Raw genomic sequence first — 19,888 nt, 5'->3', positions numbered from 1 at the left:
GGTATAGGCGTACGCCGCGTCCTTACAATTACTTTTTTGGACAGATTCGTGGTCTTTACCAGAACAATGAAATGAACAACAAATACACGCTACAGTAATCGTGCGTCCTAATACTCACTCATTTCGTTTATTTGTGAAACAAAATATCCGATTTAACACTTCCGGTCTCGAATGACGTCAGTTATGATGCACCTTGCAAAGAAAAGCGAACGCAATCATGTGAATAAAGATCATTACGTAGTTGCTGACATAAACCATCCAACATTTCTGCCAGAAAATTGTAATGACGCCCCACATGACGATGATTACAACTATAGACTTTCATGTTGAACGACGTTCCCATTGGCCAAATTCAAACTGGTCGTCACGGTGCAGATTCCTTCACAACCAGCATTGTAATTTAATACCACGATTTTTAATACGATTTATTAAAGATTGGATGTAATTGATGTTTAATTTGTTGCGTCACACCCTAATTTTAAACATAACTGCTTCTATTATGACGTTACGCCTGAAAGCAATAGCATAAAACACAAACGTCGCATCGCACCTAAGACAAGGACGGCATCAAGAAACCACATCTTCGAGAAACCACGTGGTGTTTATAAGCTTTGCTCACAGTAATTATTGTATATATCGATATTCCGAACGACGATAATGACGTATGGCATCGTATTCTTCCAGTATCGCTTTCTTCGTATTCACGTTTGTGACAAAACGACTAAGAAAGATCGCGATGTTCAATTTCATAGAACACGTGCTCGCTCATAAGTCGCACGCGTGTGCAACTTTACGTGTAATTTTAATGTAATATTTTGTGGTGTAGCCTATATGGCTGACAACTTTCACAACCTATAAAGGAACTCTGGGTTAGAGCAATTGCCCTGAAGTGTCTTTCACAAAAACAAACGCCCACACTGGTTTTCACAAAAACAAACGCCCACATTGGTACGAGGAGTCTCGATCCATACACCCTGGTTTGAAAGCATGCTCGCTACCCAGCGCTGTGTTCACGGTGCGGGACTCTACTGGTAAAGTTTCTGCAAAAAATAAGCCATAGCATATAACAATTAATGCAGGACAGATCTACTAAATTCTTGTGACGTAAACGCATGACGCCTTGGTAAAGTTGGTAGGGTGTATAAGATGTCTATGACGAAACATTGTTTTACGAATATTTCGGCATTACAAAATCTCAAAAGCGAACAAATCTACCAACAGGAATAAAATTAAGAGCGTCCCATACATAAGAATACGTAACTCGACTAAAATACATTGTGAATACGTTTTGTTCTCGACGTGTATACGATCAGTTTTCAGACTTTTTACACAACGTAAGAATTACAGGAATAGGCACCTAAAGTTTTCCACTATAGTGTATCGTGTATACCATGAAGTTTGGGTGGGGGTGTCACAACCAACGATTAAAATATTTGTGCTTCGGGACCCATAACGGGGTGTCCCGAATGGCGAAAATTTTTCAGTCTTTTTGACAGAGTGGGAAGACCACGTTGGGGAAGACTTGGTCCGGTCGTTCGAAAACAACTATAGGTTTTTTTTCCATGGTAAGTAATTTATTACCGCAGCAATTACGTATCAAATCATGCACCTAATCAGAATAACCCCATAGATTAAAGAAGAGTTCCTGATGTAGCAACTAGAGGTTTGCGACATGCTCAATCATTTTCTTCAGGGCTACCATTTGATCGCCAATGTTTGAAGCTGGTTATTTTTGAAAAATGTTTAGGAATGTCAGATAATCATACAAATGAACTCACCGTATTCGGAACCTGTGTATCCCCACCTGCACGAGAGAGTGGGGAAGTGTAATTAAACGTATGTTTTGATTTTTACACACTCGACTTACCAATCAAAGCATCCGTTTGGATTGGTTAGCAAATTTTTCTTTACTTGTGGATAAACAACAATGATGTCGTTCAAAGCAGCGACCTCGTTATAACCTGACTGTTTTATGAAATCATCTTTGATGAATTCAAATCCTTGTTCGCAACCATGAAGTGAAAGGTGTAGACGACAAGCTACGAGGAAAACTACTGTTAGCACTTGCACAGATGCTTTATTAAAATCATTTTAACAGTTGAGGCTTAAGTCCTTGAAAAGCTGTTCAAATTGGTGGACTACTGCAATTAACGCTATGCATAAACTATTTGACTTACATTTTGTTAGATCTGCGCACGAATCAGGTATAAACACATACCCCACATCATCGAGACCAATGTCACCGAACCCTATGCCGAAAAACTCGGTTTGGTCAAATTCAAGAATAGATCCTTGTATTGGCGTGTCAGTGGGGTATACGTGTTGCTAAATAAGCACATTACACTTTAAGGTAAAGAAAGAAAATTTCCATAACCATACGACAGTATTTCTCTATGTTACCTGCAGGTTTCCATATATGTGATCCAAAAGAACAAACGCAGTATCGTATCCACACTTATTTATAAATCCTGGTTTGCTTAATTCGTCGCATGTTCCGCCTTGATCAACGGTAGGCTGAAACGGTTTGAAAAGTAATGGTACTTCCTAAACATCAAACTAAGGTACGATATATACATATGATACATGTAAAAACTTAACTTACGAATCCATGCTCGCTATTGACTGAATACACCGTCATAACATCTTCAGGATTTACATAAGCAGAATAATAGTCTTCAGTTGCTTTAACCACCCCTGCGAAAAAACAAAACTAAATTATTGGACGAGATTTATGCTCCCCTTGGTACGGTATGAACTAAACTTTTATAACAACAAATTATTTGCACCTATACATAGTCAGTTCATATTTTTTTTATATAAAACTACTCATGTTTTTACCCTTATCAACTACTGTGTCCGCCATGCCACTGAATAAAAATACGCGGTCGTTCCTCATATTTGAAACAGGGTCAATGAATCCCGTTAAAGCAGTATTGGTTGTAATTTGCTGCAAATACTTCACGTTGATGAATGCTGGTGACGTCATACACGTTGTGGTAGCGGTGACTGCATTGTCAATAGCGCACCAGTATGGCCCTGCATAACAACATTCATATACGTGTTATGAACTATATGCAGTTTCCTTAGATTACCTTGTTTTCACGAAGAACATTAACGTACCTCCTGCTAGTACCCCAACTCCCATAAACATCTTTGAGTACGCAACATGCATTTGAACAGACATGAATCCTCCCGCCGACAAGCCACTCACCGAAATAGAATTACTGTCCACATTGTAGCTGCCTGTATAGGATCAATATGTTTACCATTTGCGCCGCGGCAAAGTGGTGAGCGCGCCTGCCTCTAAACCAGAGATAAAAAGTCGAAAAATAATAATCACTCGCAAAGTAACATTCATGGGGACTGGTAAGCTGGCACGAGGTGCATGAACACCAGTGTTATTACGACTGTCGTTTTCGGTACACCCGAGGAACACCAAGTTACATACATTCTATGTTAGTAAGAATGTTAGCCTACCTAACTTGGCCGCTAAAGTTGAGTGCAAGCTAATAAGCAGGTAACAGAATACATAAGACGCACGGGTCTTTTTTATCATCCTTTCTGTTTTATAGTTAAAATAATATAAAAAATGTCACAAACAAGTTAACCTACTTTCTACTTATCCCTACAAACTGATACATGTTGGACAAGGCCTGGTATTTTTACCTAGACCGTGAGAGCAGAAACACATGTTGCGCTTCACAAACGAATTGGAAATATCCTGTCCCGAGGTGGCGCTACAGTGAAATCACCATGGTAACTACCAGCGCGTATGTATTTCGTTTGCATTAAAATTTACAATGAAATAAAGCCAAAGTGAACGTGTTTAGTTTTTTGTATTATTTTAATAGATATCAGTTTTTTAATTTACCGCAACTAACTATTTTTAATTGTGTTCTAATCTCAGTAGCTTAAATATTGAGACGAACCGTAGGCTATAAACAATGTTTTTCTGAATCTACCTTATTCAATCCATAGTGTGACCTATGCATTAGGTTACACTTGATGTAAGCTGCAGTTAGAAGATTCAACTATTAAAACTGCAGAAAAGACAAACATTTCAGTATGGACCGAGCTAATGTAAGTGCTAATTAACTCACGTTAGGCGCATATTTGAAAATAGGCTTTCCAAATGCAAATTATCAGGCATGACCGAGAATAATTCAACAATTCTAACGATTAGTGCCAATAATAAGCTATAAATGTGTACTATAGGCCAACAGTTACATTTGTTCTGTTTGTTTAAAAAGTTTTTTAGTATAGTTTTGTAAGGTAAACCAATGAATATGAATGTAACTTACTTTATCCTTGCGTGGCCGGAAAACAGCAACGAGCCTTGAACCCATTACCTTTATAATAGAGGCAGGTGTCTAACTGTTTTGTCATAGCGCCCAACATCCTATATGCCTATATATGCTGTTATTTGTTTTAAAGAAAATGCAGAGTCCCATTCAAAGCAGCAGTCAAACCAAGGGACTTCCTGGTCTTCCACCTTTACCTGCTTCCAAGCAAAAACATGATTCAGATCTGTACCAGGTAAAGGAAAAAGTGAATTGTTGTGTGACATATACAATAAGAGAAATTGTTGTCCTGAGGCGCTAACTCTAATATTGTTAAATTGCTTATTATAATATGTGGCTATCAATTAAATGTGTGGCGCAAAAGTTAAATGGTGTGTATCGCATTTGCAAAAAAAAATTGTAGTTATTCTTTGTTATATTCTCAGTTTACTTTCTTGGTCTTATTTATTCCTAGTTTTAATAATATGTAAAAACAAGCTAACCCGTTCCACCGTTTTGCCAGATTGTATTAAAAAACAGTGCCCACCCACCTATAATGCAAGGGTGGTCATGGACTCTGCTATCACCTTTTAAGGAGCAACGTCACCATCGATCTCCCAGTGAATCGATTGCAAACAACTACACACCAACAGCTGCTAATATAAAGATCCGAGACATTCCTGTTAAGTAAGTGTGTGACTTAAGCAAGGCCAGATTTGGCATATTACCTTAACCCAGAAAGCCCATTCAAGTCCTTCGTGCGACCGGTGCCGCGACACCGCATCGCGGTCAGGCACGTATTTTCTGCACCGTTTTTTATCCTCGTGTGCTTACAAGTTACCACACTTTTCAACTTTGTTTGAGATTTTTGTTTTTTTAATGGCTAATAATTTGGACAACCGATTCGTGACCGCTGAGTTGAGCTATGTCCGCTATGTTTTTCTTGCCCAAGGACGCATACGTGATCAGTATTGGCATCGCCATTAAGCAATGAACACTTGATTGTTTTTTTTCTGCAAGATAAATCTAGCAATACAGTAATATTTGGGTGGATCAATACGTTAATAGAAACTTGTCTATTTGTTTAACTATTAAACAGTTCACTTTTAAAGCATTAACTAAAACTGATGATAGACCTATAGAATAATTTATTTTTAAATTGTATGCACTAATTTAATTTATTTAGGAACACCATTATTACTATTGTTTTGGCCTTATAGGTACAGAAACGTCCGGCGTGTTTTGAAGACACCACTCACAAGATCCATTGGTCCATCTCCACCTAAATCTTCAAGGAAAGCAACATGTAAGGATATTGTGTTATTTCTGAAACACTGATTTACTTAATATTTGTTTACAGATCCAGTTTCACCTACATCACCAAGAAAAAAAAAAAGACTTGATAAAGTATCTCCGCAACATGCAAAGTAAGATATATGTGTTACTGCATCAGCCACAAATATCTAACTACTTTTGAGTTTGATCAGTGCTTTAAATCATTAACCTCTACATTTACAATTGTGTTTTTTGTTTGTTGACGAATGGTTAAGGAATTTACTTTTTTATGAAGACTTGGAAATGGTGCGGACATGCAAATGGAGGTTTCTTCACCTCGAAGATCAACAAAAAAGTCTTCCCCAGCTGAGGAAATGGAAGAAGACCTTCCTCCGAGTCGTCCAATGTCTCCTATGGAGCAGATCACCACCATCCAAAGTATTGAGCAAGAATCTGCATCAAAAACCAAAGAACCAACTGAAACAGATTTAGAGGTTCAACTAATTGTTTTTGTTTTGTATTAAATTGGTAAATTCTATGTAATTCCCTGGGCAGGATAACTTTTATGCGCAAAAGTACTGGCATATTTATTAGCAAAAACAAAATTAACACGCATAACGCCATACGCGTGTCATCTGCTGTAGAAGGTTGGTCGTTACTCGCATTATGCGAGTAAAGAAAAGTATGGCAGAAGTACAGTTTCACTTTCAAGAGATTAATCTTTTTCGGGTATTATTTTTACAGTTTTTAGTTGGTAATAGCACCATAATGTATCAGAACTTATTTTATTAACTAGATTTAACAATATTACGCTTACATAAACTCAATGCTGATACGCGCATAAACCAATGACCATACAAAATAACGCGGTTAGCGAGTTATCATATGACAAGTTAATGCGGATCGTTATTCGCATTAACTTTTTACAATGTAAAAGGGTATAAAAAAGGTTCGGTCAAATTTACATCACAGTCTGACCCATGTAGTCTTTCATTATTTAAAATAATAAAAAGGAACTTTTATTTCAGAGATACTACTACTACATCCAAAAAGGAATTGACTCCAAGCAACTTGCAGGGCCACCACCTGGTCAAATGGATCGAATCGAATCCAGTTTGCCCGAGAATTTAAGAGAAAATGTTGATTTAAAAATATTGCAACAAAATTTAACCGATGAAGTGCTTAATGATTACGACTTCAGCTACAGAAAGTCAATCAGTAAGTAACGTTTTTTTGGCAGATATTTGTTTTGTTACTAAAGGTTTATCAAACATTAGTCGTATTTTATTTTTCAATCAGATCAAATAATTTTGAATTATTCTAAATTTGGTTTGTTGTTAAAGAAGTTTTTTGAGTATTTTAAAATTATAACTTATATTTTTACAGTGCAATTTTACAGAGTTTACTGTTTAAAAAGTCTCTGTTACTGTTTAAAAAGTTATAGAGAACACATACATGTTGGCCACACATACTCTTTAGATTATCACAATCACAAATATTTCTTTAAGTCGTGTAAAATGAAATTCTTGAAGCTAATCCTTAGTCAGCACTCAAACTGTGAAGTGATGTCAACTACACTTCAAGTTTATTGTGTTAAAAGTAGCTACCATCCACCGGACCTAGTACTGGGTTTTTCTGTTTTTATAAATAGTTTGTTTCGGGTGCTACTATTGTTTTGTGCTCAGAGGTGGCTTTGTTTTAATTAAAAATCCTTTGTTTCTGTAATTAAATCCACACAACTGTTTTTGTGAATCTTACACTGGCAATTGTTTGTGATGTAACTTAAGCCTTCGGAGTACTGTTAAACTCTTTATTACTTTGTTACTTGCCTTTAGGTTACTTAAAATTATTAAAACATTTAAAATCGATATATTGTTCTTGTGTTAGGTTAAAATATTGCATACACATATTGATTTCTTGATTGCAAAGCAAGTTTTTTTATTCATTTTATCTAGAGTTTTTTAAAAACCTTTTCTTATTGTAGTTGATTACATTCTGAATGATGAGAATGAGCGAGCCAGAGTTCATGTGAATGCAATACCACAGCCTTTTAAGCATAAAGTTATCAGAGCACCAGTGCCATGGAAGAATTCATGCTTTAACGCACGGGAGTTTTGTAAGAGAAGTCTTTTCACAGTAAACCCACTGATGCAGAAATTGCAGGATCTCTGGTTTGACAAGTAAGGATAAAAACAATTTGAAATAAATAAATTAAGTTTTTTAACAAACATCCATGCTAATAATTTTGTACATGTTTTGAACTTCTGTGCCTTAGCTTCATGCCATCCATCTTTCTAAAGTTTATGCTAAACCAAAAATGTGCTGTCTTCTGATTCAATTTATTCCTAAAGGCAGTTTTGACACTTTTGCACACCTTTAACCAATACAACATGTTACAGATTCAGCTCACTTCGATTTGTTAACACTGAAGAATTACTAAACTCTGACTTACCTCTGCATCCTTCGGATTTTGAAGACCTGGTAAGCAAATACCATATTTTTTTAAAAATGTATTGTTAAGTTTGGGATATTGTATGTTGTGGTTATTAATGTAACATTGCGTTTTAAACTGCAAAGTAAGCTGATAAATATTTTAGTTGGAGCACTTAGTTGCTTTTCAGCACTCTGTTACTATGGCAACTGAGTCAACAAAGTTGTGGACCTGTGGTATTAACTTATGCACTTAGTATTTTAATTGCAGAAAAAACGGTCGGCAAGCACTGATTTGACAAAACACTAAAATAAAAATTTTGATCTAAAAATAAAAAAAACTAATATTTTAATGTTTGTTTTAAAGGTGGGCAAGCAATGTGAACAAACACGAGATGTGTTGATTAAACAGTGGATCCCTTCAGCTGTGAAACTTTTTCATCTGCATAAGGATGTTTGGATACATCTTGTGCCTTTAAATGACAATGACAGCACTGTTCAAGTACTAGTTTACTCTGTTCATACATGTTTATCTGTTTTCTTTTCAATCTTGTCGTGCTTGTATGCATATTTTATTCTTAAAGTTCAAGGACCTACATTCAATGCACCTGACAACTGGGTATTTTTTATTAGTTTTTAACTTGAAACAGAAGATATTTTTTCTTTGTTGTTACAAAATCAAATGTTACTTTTGGAGCACATGTTTCATTGTCATCACACTTTTTGCTAGTTTTTCAAGGTTTAATGCAAAACATACATTGCAGGTGCAAGAGTTCTTTGCATGTGCTGCCTCTTTAATGTCCAACCAACTCAGAGAAATGGTGATCAATTCACTTTCTGATTTGATGAATTTCTTCAAGATGCACCAGGTAAGCAAAGTCAGAAAGTTATAGTTAACTTTATTGTGGTATATTTTTACTTTGTGCATTTATGCAGGATGGGAATGATTTTGGAAGCACATACACAGATCTCCGATACTGTGTGCGACCTGTTATGCTTCTACAGCTTCAAGTCAGAGACACAAAACTGTTTTTCAGTCCAAGTTTCTCTGATTGTAGAGATGTGATGCTAAATTGCTTTTCTCACATCACCACCGCCGCAGAAGCCATTCCCAGAGTAAGACAATCTTTTGTATGAGTTTAGTGGGGTTTATTCTATTTTATGACAGCGTTGCAAAGTAGTTAGCGCACCAGCTTGTTACCTCGAGTTAATGTGTTTAAGACTTGTTGCCATTACCATTGTGGGCCTATGTGTCCTTGGGCAAGACATTTGACGGCAATTGTTCCAACCCAGTGGTCATAATGGACACCCGTATTATAACGACTGTCGTTTTCCGGCCACTTGAGGATAAAGTAAAAGTAAGTTACATTTATATGGGTGAGGTTCTTTAAGAACTGCAGTTTAGGCCAGATTTGTCTCATAATATTTTTTGTCCGCCCACATCCTTGTGCATTTGAAAGTGATGTGCTTTCGAAAATCGCCAGACAATCCTGTGTGGTGCTTAAACATACAACCTCATCTTCTTGCCGCTTGCACTCAATGCAGAACTGTATCTTTATAGATATTAGATCTCCTTCTACATATTGCTAACTATGTAATTCAACAGGTGGAATGTGACTTGTTCCCTGAAATGAGAGACACAAGCTTGACACTAAGAACTGTCAACCCTGAGGAGCAACTGGTAAAGGAATTCATAGATATAGCTATGCAGATCTTTAAAGCAAATACCATCGGACCACAAAAGTAAGAATGTAATGTACTATGCTAAGTTTTAATGCATCTATATATATCTATTTTATTGTTTTTTTGTATTTTGTTTCCTAATTTCTTTACCTGTAGGTTTTATTGAATAATTTTCAATGTTCTTTCCTGTTAGTTACAATATTTTTATTTTTTTATTTAAAAATGGTATTCTGGGGTTGTTATTGGGTTTGCTTTAGTTTTAAACTTGTTTATTTTGTTTAGATATCTTGATGTGTATAAGAAATATGCTGATCTTTTGAACAACAAAGCTGAGATGGAAGTTGTGCAGTTTATAAAGGAGGAACATGACCTAGAGGATTACATGAGCATCATATCAAAGTTTGAGGTGAATATGCTTTATATATTTAATGTTTACCGACTGTTTGATATTTGTACCCAAAATATCATATGTAAGGCTATTTAAGAGGTTACAGTTATTATACAGGAAATAGACTTATTATACAGGAAATAAGTCTCTTTAATTCTAGTTAATAAAACGCAAGTATGTAAAAAAAATATCAATGCCATTTAACATTTAACTTGAATGAATGAATTATTGTAACTTGCTTTATCCCCACGTGGCCGGAAAATAACAGAGGTATAACACAGGTGTACTCCCCGTGCTAGATTATGAGATACAAAGTATGTTACTTTGTGGGTGATTATTTTGGGGGGCTTCTTTTCTTTATTTTTTTAGCAAAGTTCATCTAACTTTACATAAATATAAGTATTTAAAAAAAACACTATGATATTTAATTATTACTTAGTGACCTTTTTTCTGGAAAGTAATTGTCCAACCTACAATTCAGAGCATAAGATCCGAGATCCTTGTCTTGCGAATGAGCGTACCTCTCAGTCTGTTTTGTCTCTCCTGCTCCGATCTGAATGAAGAGCACGCAGCTCGAGCACAAAAGTTAAAAGACAGACTTGTTTTGCATCAAATTGAGTTTAACAGGGAGCAGAATAAAAGGTTTGAATTTGTTTTATTTTAGAGATATGTGTAAAAAACTAGTAAGTTAGAACGTGTCAAAAGTGTGTAAAAACTAGTTAAAGCGTGTCAAAAGATTATTTTTAGGTTAAAAACAAAGTTTAGTTATAAATTTAGATTTTTTAACTCGGGTGTTTTTATTTATCAATTTCAACAACAGTAACCTGTTCTTTCGATCATACTTTCTCATTTTGAGCATCATTTTCCAGCATTTGCCACCGTTACGATGCAATTGCTGATCGTGTGTCTGAGATGCCAGAATCTACTGTTGACCTTGTGGCTTTGGTGGAATTCCTTAAAACATCAAATGATGTGACCATACATGAGTTGAAGGAGGAGATACACAACGCAGCTGATAGACTGGAATTTTTACTTGACTATGCCACTTTACCATGTGAGTTAATATACTATTAGATTTTGTATGGATAAGTAAATATTTTCTACCTTTGAGATTGCCTTAAACTTAATTTAAGAAGAAATGGTTTCATGTTTATGGTTTTCATGCACACAAATTATAAGAATTTAATTTAAACAAACTCTCTTCATGTTTACTAGATGAGGACATTAAACTGAACAGCAATGTGTTCCACTGGCCTGACCAAATCCACACTGTATTTGATATTAACAGGAGTCGACTTCTTAATAGAAGAGAATCTGCTGAAGACAAACTTAGAAAGAGGTAAATGAATAAAGCAGCATATTTTAATGGAGTTCTGAAACTATATGAAACAGTTTACCATTCAAATTAATATCAGTTTTAAACATAGCTTAGTTTATGATGGAACTTTGTATGGATGCCTGATTGTTTTCTTTTTTAGAATAGGTATTATCTTTAAACTAATAGTTATAAATGTTTGTTTGAACTATAGAATCAAAGATTTTGAAGAAACTTTGATTGGCTACAACAAAGAAGTTGAATCATTCAAGAGAAAGGAAGTGGCCACACCTGATGAGATGCAAAGGAATGTTGACAAACTCAATGAAATGACCAAATTACTGGAGCAAGCTACCCAAGATCTTGAGGTAAGACTACTCGATGGCATTTATGTTTCTCATCATATCATTGAGAAGCAGGCCATTACTTAGAGGTTTCACCAGATTGGGCGAATAGTGGTTACAATGAAACATAAATGAATGAATGTAACTTGCTGTATCCCCTTGTAGCCGAAAAGTTACAGTTATAAAACACAGGTGTTTTGTTTCATATACCTCATGCCAGCTTACAAGTTACCAAGTGTGTTACTTTGTGGGTGATTATTTTATGAGGATTCTTTATTTTTGTTTATGTATGCCTGACAATTTGGACAACCCATTAGTGACCACTGGGTTGACATAACCTCTTTTAATTACTGTGGTCTCATATAACTTCCAATTTTGCCACACAGACAATCAATGAAGAAGAAAGATTGTTGGAATTTGAAGAAAGTTCTTTTCCCATCCTTCAATCAATGTTCCAGTTCAAACAACCATATGATAATTTATGGAACACAGCTTTACAATGGCACACCAAGAATGAGCTTTGGATGAATGGTGATTGATTATATAAGAAAACTGTTGCAGCTATGTTGAGTTCGTCAGATAAAAATATCTATTTAAAAAACAAGTTGCCTTCACTGTTGTTGTAATTATCTTATGTACATTTGATAATTTTGATAGATAAGACTTAATGTTTACAATCTTTAAAGTCAAAACGATTAGAAAGACAAATTTAAGAATTTATCGAGTTGCCAGACTTGTGTCATTTCTTGGAAAATTACCTAACCTTATTTTTTATCCAGGATCCTTCCAAGAATTAAACTCCGAAGAGATAAACGAGGACATTGGTCAGATGTGGAGGACTGCTTACAAACTCACCAAATCATTCTCAGATGCTGCTGGACCTCGTCGGATCGCAGAGGCTGTAAAGTCAAAGATTGATAAGTTTAAGCAACATCTGCCAATTTTGAGCACCATCTGCAACCCTGGTATAAAGGAGAGACATTGGGAGCAGGTAACTTACACTTTTGATATGCATTCAAATTCTGGTTAAGTGTTTCTTTTTTACAATGTTCAAAGCAGTTGAATTGATTTTAAATAAGATATATCTCTGAATAAATTGTACTGATTTAATTGGCTTAAGCTTAATGTTTTGATTTGCTACACACATTTGAGTAATAACTTTTATTTTGTTTTTATTTTAAATATTCTTTTTTAATTTTATGATAAAATTGAGTAACTTATTACACAGATCAGCGACATTGTTGGGTTTGACATCAAACCAGAACCCGAGACATCACTACTGAACATGCTTGAGTTTGGACTAAGCAAATTTATAGATGAGTAAGTTATTAAGTTTTATTCCTTAAAGATTTACAAATTATACAATGTTGTTGTATACTATTTAATGTTTAAATAGTTTTAAGTTTAATTTTATTAAGTTGCTGGGTTTCCTAATGTGATCTGCAATGTAAACATTTCAAACAGGCAAACATATTTTCTTAAATACCTCAGTAACGTGAATTTAACATGAAGAACGTGAATTTGCTGCTAACATGAACTTACCTAATTGTGTGGTGTTTGCTGTGTTTTACTAATTCTTCACTAACCAGAATGGAACAGATTGGCACCAATGCTGGTAAAGAGTTTGCACTCGAAAAGAGTTTGTTCAAAATGAAGACTGAATGGGCAGAAATAACCTTTACTATTATCCCATACAGAGATACGGTAAGAAATGGTAAAAGCTGGTATCTTGCTGTCTAACACAAACTTAGTGGTCTTGAAAGTTGTGTGACTCACTAACTTTGAAACATGCCACAATTTTCTAAATATTTTTAATGGTCATTTTAAACTCTCTTAAAGTATTGAGGCAGTGGGTGGGAGAGCAAGTAAAGAGTGGTCACTTGAAAATGCTATGAAAAAAATGAAATTAGAATGGAGTGAAATGGACTTATTGATGATTCCATATCGAGACACTGTAAGCCATTTGCTGTGAAACAGCTAACCTGAGTGGCCAATTAACACCAACTGTTTTTTTCTCTATGCTGCTTTATAAATATTACTAGAAATATAAATGCAGTGCTTAGTTTTAAGATGCTTACATGTGGCAAATGGAAAAAATTCTAAAATTTGGGTATGCCAAACTGCTTTAAAAAAAACAAAAAAACACAAAAGTTATTAAGTAAAGGTCTTGTGTCCAAAATTAAGCACGTGTTTGTATATATTTTGTTACTTTTTCAAAACGACAAGTGCAAAGGTATTTTCCTATATAGGATCAGACTATACTTGGAGCTGTGGATGAGATACAGGTGTTGCTAGATGACAACATAGTGAAGTGTCAGACCATGAGAGGATCACCTTACATTGCACCTTTCATGGAGGAATTTTCGGTTAGCTTTAAGATACTTTAGAACAGTTTTGTTCAGAATTAAAAATGTTACAGTCAACAGTTTTTATGAATTTTAGCTTTTATATGTTTTTACTACAAACAATTGCACATTCTTGCAATATTTAAGGAAATTTACATTTAAAAGGATCATTCAGGTTTCTGCAGTCTTGAAAGTTTTTAAATGTAGTTGTTCATAGTCATTTTTGTTTAGGTTTTAATTCAGGTTTCTTAGTTATAAATTGTGAGAGTATATGGGATGCAGGTATAACAGAGATATTGTTATTCTTTGTTCTAATGGGAGTTAAAGTTTATTTCCTATAATGGTTTCAGGCAGTCAGTTTAAAGTTATATAGACTTGGAGTTGCAAATGTTTGAGTTTGAGGTTTAGAATTGTTGTTGTCTTAAAGGTCATGTAAGAAACCATATTTCAGTTAGTCCTATTGTTTTGAGAAGTTGTCTTGAATTTTGTGACTTTGCACTTTTCGTTTTGGAGACATCACCTTACATTGTAAGTTCATTTTTCTTTTACGGTCAAATAACATAGGGACTTAGCATTTTGTCTTCCATTGATGATATACAAGCACTGTTGGATGATCATATTGTTAAAGCTCAAACTATGAAAGGTTCCCCATTTATTCAACCAATTGAAACTGAAGCAAAGGTTTGTATGTTATCTGTCTATGTAAACTTCAAGGTGATGGTTTATTTTACAAAAAAATGAGTTTCCCTCAATAAAATGCAACAAAAACTGTGTCCTTTATCTGGCGTGGCGCATCGTTACTAGAGGATACCTCTATGCTACTACTATCGCGGGTGTGTGTGTTCTTGTTCATACACTTATGTTTATTGTTCCAACTCAGCGGTTACTTAATAGGTTTTTTAAATTGTCACACATGCATTAAATAATCAGCAACCAATTTACATACCTTGTCATTGAAAGGGGGCTTGAGACGTATGAAATAAGACACCCATGTTGTAACAAGTCTTTGCCCCTCCGGGAGGATAGTTGTTGATATTGACTAGTCAATATAAGTAATTTGTTGTGTCCTAGTTTATGCTGTTAAAATTGGTTTAAAAACATCTGCTGAAAGGTTTTTCTTATATGATTGTATGTTTAAATGAATTTTAAAAAATTAGAGATAAAAGAAAAAAAGTATGTATTAAAATTTAGAATATTTTATTTTTTACTGGAATTAGTGTTTTTGTTACTATTATAAATTATTTTATTTTTTTCTAAAAACAACATGCAGAATTTGAAAATATTCAAATTTATGAAATAGGAGTGGGAAGAGAAGTTGGTTTTGATGCAAGATATTTTGGATGCGTGGCTTAAATGTCAAGCTACATGGCTTTATCTTGAACCAATCTTCAGTTCGGAAGATATTCTTGCTCAGATGCCAGAAGAAGGAAGAAAGTTTGGGATTGTTGATGCTTACTGGAGAGATATCATGCTAGAAGCTGTGAGTTGACATTTGTTGATTTCTTGTTTGAAAAAAGCCATGAACTTATTTTTTTTATCAGTATCCACTCTATTTTTTTTCTCCAGCGAGTTTTTAATAAAGCTGTATTATTTTGAAAAACTTTGATGGTGATTTTAGGTCACATTTGGGCACCTCTAACTATATACAAATTTTCACTTTTTCGTTGGTATGATCTTTAAATATGAAAATTAAAAAATTGAAAAACATATAAAACTTTAGTTTAAGTTAAACCGCAAAGTGCAGATATTGTAAACACATACTTTTATTGCAATGCAGGGGAAGGATTGTAAAGTATTGGTGGCCACGGCACAGCACAATATGTTGGGAAGACTGAATGAGTCCAACTTACTTCTTGATGAGATTCAGAAAGGTCTTAATGATTATTTAGAGAAGAAGAGAATCTTTTTTCCCAGGTTTGAACTTTTTACATTTGCTTGTTACCCAGACCTGCAAAGAAAAACAAGTTACATTTATTCAAGTTTCATTTTCTTCCCAGTTTAATAACAGTCTTATGTATCATATTTCGGCAGTTTTTCATTATAGATTTAAAATGAATAAAACATCTCGCCTACCAAACATTTCAAAATACATAATATATTACTTCTTGCCTCAGGTTCTTCTTCCTGTCAAATGATGAACTGCTCGAGATACTTTCTGAAACAAAAGACCCATTGCGTGTTCAACCTCATCTCAAGAAATGCTTTGAAGGAATTGCGAAACTCCAGTTCACTGAGCAGATGGAGATCACTGGAATGATAAGTTCAGAAGGAGAGGTCGTTCCTTTTACCACCAAGATATATCCAGCCAAAGCAAAGGTAAGCTGTTTACCACTTGTAGTTTCTCATATTTGTGGAGGTGATTACCATATTTTTTTATATTTCAAATATTTCAATATTTTTTACATTACTTTCTTTGCATCGTTGTTTTGTTTTATGTTTGTTATTTCTTCTGAGAAATTTTGTAATTTTTAATATTGACTTGTATTAAAGGTAATTTCTACCATTTATAAAAATATTACCTACGAAGTAACATACATGGTAACTCGTAAGCTGGCACGAGGTGTTAAACCTGTGTGATAACGACTGTCGTTTTCCGTCCGCGCGAGGATAAAGTAAGTTACATTCATAAATTATATATTTTTCCTTTCCTGGATTGATGCAATTCTAAGATACAAATCTAAAAGAATATTAACTTTTTTGCGTACAATAGATAAATGGTTTTCTCCCACCCAGGGTATGGTTGAAAAATGGTTGCTTGAAGTTGAATCGAATATGATTGTCAGCATCAAACAAGAAATGTTTAAATCATTTGTGGATTACGCCGAGAAACACAGAAAGAAATGGGTGTTGGATTGGCCAGGCCAAATTATTCTGTGTGCCTCACAAACATACTGGACTAGTGAAGTGGCAACTGCAATTGAAGAAGGATATCTGGATGTAAATAGTTATTCATATTTAAAGAAAGATTTACCTATATTTGTTTCATTTTTAAATGAGAGACTTTTTTTGGCAGGCATCACTATTTTTTTAAACATCCTTTCAAGACTTTTAAAAAGCTTTTTATTTCATGTTTTTTTGTATGTTTTCTTTAGAATTTTCAAAGAACATATATGTATATATATATATTTTCTTCAGAATTTTCAGAACAAACTGTTTTTATTTTTCAGAAATATCTTCAACAATTGAACTCCCAAATTAATGACATCGTAGACCTTGTGCGTGGAAAGCTGGACAAAGGTGCTCGAATCACACTGGGTGCATTGACAGTACTTGATGTTCATGGTATGAACAGTAATAACACTTTTTTATGCTTTTACTTAATAACGTGTCATTAACTATTAGAATCTCCTTCAAATTACAACATTTTAATCCATATTTTTCCGTACTTTTAACTTGTAATACAGCTTGTAACAATATGCCTATTACAAGCTCATTAAATTTTTTGTTAAATATTAAACCTAGTTTCTGCATTTTGTATTTCCAGCTCGTGACACAATCGTAGAACTGGTTAAAACCGGAATCGACAATGTTCTGGATTTCCAATGGCTTTCCCAGCTGAGATATTATAATGATGGACAAGATTTTGCTGTGCAGATGATCAACACTGATTACATGTACGGATATGAATATCTTGGGAACTCAGGAAGGCTGGTCATCACTCCTCTTACTGACAGATGTTACCGGTATGCTGAACGATATACAGAAAACAATATTATTATTCTTATGTTTTTAAGATTAAATATCGTAGAGTGGGGGAACATGAGACACCTTTAGCACATAATATTGAACTATCTTGATTGTGTTTTAAATAATTAACAACGGTCTATGGGTGTTGTAAGTATAAGGTTTTATAATTCTTTGTTTACTTACAAAGGGGATGAGAAAATAGAATGAAAAGGTGTCCCATCTTTCCCCACTCTAGCCATTATATTTTAGAATTAAAAATTTAACTGGTATTATTTTGTAGTAATATTAGAAATTTAAACAGCTAAAAAATGATGCAAAGTCTTTGTGTAGGCGTGTCATCTCTTTAGTATCTAGTAATGTGAATAAATTTTAACTTTGTTTCAGTACATTAATGGGGGCACTTAAGTTAAACCTTGGTGGGGCACCTGAAGGACCTGCTGGTACAGGGAAGACAGAAACAACAAAAGATTTGGCAAAAGCGCTGGCCAAGCAGTGTGTGGTGTTCAACTGTTCTGATGGTTTAGATTACAAAGCCATGGGAAAGTTTTTTAAAGGTCTTGCTTCTTGTGGAGCCTGGGCTTGCTTTGATGAGTTCAATAGAATTGAGGTCGGTTTGCATGATACGGGATTTTTTTGTATGTTTAGTAAATTTACTGCCCTTTAGCTGATTCTTATTTAAACATATGTAAATTTTTTTTCTTTGTTTGTTTAGTTTTCGAAATTGAACAACTGTATCAAAAAAATATTTTTGCACTTTTGTGTTTTAACTTTGTACTGGGTTTCGCAATTATTTGTAAGACTGGAATGATTCATGGACTTCTGAAAATATATTTAGAAAATGTCATGTGTTTAACATTAGGGGTGCAATTCATTAAATAATCATCCTGCATACAATTCTGTTTAGATTGAAGTACTCTCTGTGGTAGCCCAGCAAATCTTGAGCATTCAGAATGGAATTATGCAGAAGATGAAACGAATCATTTTTGAAGGAACTGATATCAGTTTAAACTGGACGTGTGCTGTCTTTATTACCATGAACCCTGGTTATGCAGGACGTACAGAACTTCCAGATAACTTGAAGGTATGTTGGTCTGTAATAAAACAAATCGGTTCAAGATGTATTGGTTAATTGAATAAATGTAACTTGCTCTATCTTCTTGCGGCAGTAAAACAACATATGTTATAAAACCAGTTTTTTTTTTATACACCTTCTGCCAGCTTACCAGGCATGCATGCTAACCAACTGTGACATGGTGCCAGATTTTGTATTGATATTCTGGTTCTAAACGTGGATTGGTAAATTGTAGTGACTTCATTACCGATAACCTGTTTCGGCACTAAATTTGCTTGATGATGTTTCGAAGTTATATTAATTGAGTGCCATTTTACCATGAAGACGACTGTCGGTCAGCAATCTTCCCAGAAAAGCCAAAGTACAAGTATAATATGCCTGTCAGCAACATTATATACAATAACAAAGTGGTTTAGAATAAAATATTGATAATTCCTTTCTAAACTCATTTGCATCCCAGGTCCTCTTCCGTGCTGTTGCGATGATGGTACCGGACTATGGGATGATCGGAGAGATCTCTTTGTACTCCATGGGGTTTGTGGATGCAAGAAGTTTGGCTCAGAAGATTGTTGCGACTTACAAACTCTGCTCTGAGCAGCTTTCATCTCAGCATCATTACGATTATGGTAACCCTGCAACATTCTCACAAAAAATACAAAAAAAAATATAAATTGTCTGAAATGACCTTTTTTATTTGTTAGTTGGACCTCATTTATTCTATAATCATGATTTAGAGGTAAAGCATAGGATTAACATAATGAAAAATCAAATTGACATTAGTATCATGTAAAGATATACAACATACTTTATAAACAAATTAAAATACTTGGTAACTCGTTAGCTGGCACGAGGTGTATGAACATCCAGGTTATAACGACTGTATTTTTCCCGCCACATGACGATAAATCAAGTTACATACATTCATTCATTCATACAGACATTGAACAAGAAAACCATATGTATTTTTTCTGCATATGTGGATATAGAAACCTTCTGAATAGTTTGTAACATAATCTAACCTTCCACACAGGTATGAGGGCCGTGAAAACTGTCCTTACAGCTGCTGGTA

At 34.5% G+C, this 19,888-nt stretch overlaps 2 protein-coding genes across 2 annotated transcripts in view; one reads left to right on the top strand and one right to left on the bottom strand.

The window, feature by feature from the left end:
* Positions 1-1,124: 1,124 nt before the first annotated feature.
* LOC100176456 lies at positions 1,125-3,666 on the bottom strand. The gene is made up of 9 exons (XM_002119227.4): positions 3,478-3,666; positions 3,121-3,243; positions 2,839-3,036; positions 2,603-2,694; positions 2,401-2,514; positions 2,178-2,325; positions 1,868-2,039; positions 1,779-1,804; positions 1,125-1,722 (listed from the first exon to the last, which is right to left on the bottom strand). Exons 1-9 carry the CDS (start codon positions 3,554-3,556, stop codon positions 1,658-1,660), a joined length of 1,017 nt encoding a protein of 338 aa, XP_002119263.2. The 5' UTR covers positions 3,557-3,666; the 3' UTR covers positions 1,125-1,657.
* Positions 3,667-3,811: 145 nt separating this feature from the next.
* LOC100178770 (dynein heavy chain 3, axonemal) overlaps positions 3,812-19,888 on the top strand; it is a 16,892-nt gene continuing 815 nt past the window's right edge. The window contains exons 1-33 of the mRNA XM_026840880.1: positions 3,812-4,080; positions 4,435-4,536; positions 4,804-4,967; positions 5,501-5,586; positions 5,641-5,707; positions 5,851-6,049; positions 6,584-6,773; positions 7,540-7,735; positions 7,955-8,036; positions 8,353-8,487; positions 8,750-8,854; positions 8,922-9,101; positions 9,592-9,728; positions 9,951-10,074; positions 10,538-10,698; positions 10,926-11,110; positions 11,272-11,395; positions 11,586-11,739; positions 12,102-12,246; positions 12,495-12,706; positions 12,944-13,035; positions 13,305-13,419; positions 13,965-14,081; positions 15,361-15,540; positions 15,838-15,974; positions 16,175-16,376; positions 16,794-16,997; positions 17,228-17,342; positions 17,545-17,743; positions 18,132-18,354; positions 18,652-18,828; positions 19,280-19,445; positions 19,850-19,885. Of these exons, the coding sequence (XP_026696681.1) occupies positions 4,066-4,080; positions 4,435-4,536; positions 4,804-4,967; positions 5,501-5,586; positions 5,641-5,707; positions 5,851-6,049; positions 6,584-6,773; positions 7,540-7,735; positions 7,955-8,036; positions 8,353-8,487; positions 8,750-8,854; positions 8,922-9,101; positions 9,592-9,728; positions 9,951-10,074; positions 10,538-10,698; positions 10,926-11,110; positions 11,272-11,395; positions 11,586-11,739; positions 12,102-12,246; positions 12,495-12,706; positions 12,944-13,035; positions 13,305-13,419; positions 13,965-14,081; positions 15,361-15,540; positions 15,838-15,974; positions 16,175-16,376; positions 16,794-16,997; positions 17,228-17,342; positions 17,545-17,743; positions 18,132-18,354; positions 18,652-18,828; positions 19,280-19,445; positions 19,850-19,885 (4,726 nt within the window). The 5' untranslated portion in view covers positions 3,812-4,065. The remainder of the gene's footprint in view (positions 4,081-4,434; positions 4,537-4,803; positions 4,968-5,500; positions 5,587-5,640; positions 5,708-5,850; positions 6,050-6,583; positions 6,774-7,539; positions 7,736-7,954; positions 8,037-8,352; positions 8,488-8,749; positions 8,855-8,921; positions 9,102-9,591; positions 9,729-9,950; positions 10,075-10,537; positions 10,699-10,925; positions 11,111-11,271; positions 11,396-11,585; positions 11,740-12,101; positions 12,247-12,494; positions 12,707-12,943; positions 13,036-13,304; positions 13,420-13,964; positions 14,082-15,360; positions 15,541-15,837; positions 15,975-16,174; positions 16,377-16,793; positions 16,998-17,227; positions 17,343-17,544; positions 17,744-18,131; positions 18,355-18,651; positions 18,829-19,279; positions 19,446-19,849; positions 19,886-19,888) is intronic.

Source organism: Ciona intestinalis, chromosome 2, assembly GCF_000224145.3.
Source record: "Ciona intestinalis chromosome 2, KH, whole genome shotgun sequence".
In the NCBI taxonomy this organism is placed as follows: Eukaryota; Metazoa; Chordata; class Ascidiacea; order Phlebobranchia; family Cionidae; genus Ciona; species Ciona intestinalis.
Note: the sequence above shows the minus strand (reverse complement) of the source record. Positions and strands in the feature narration are given on the sequence as shown.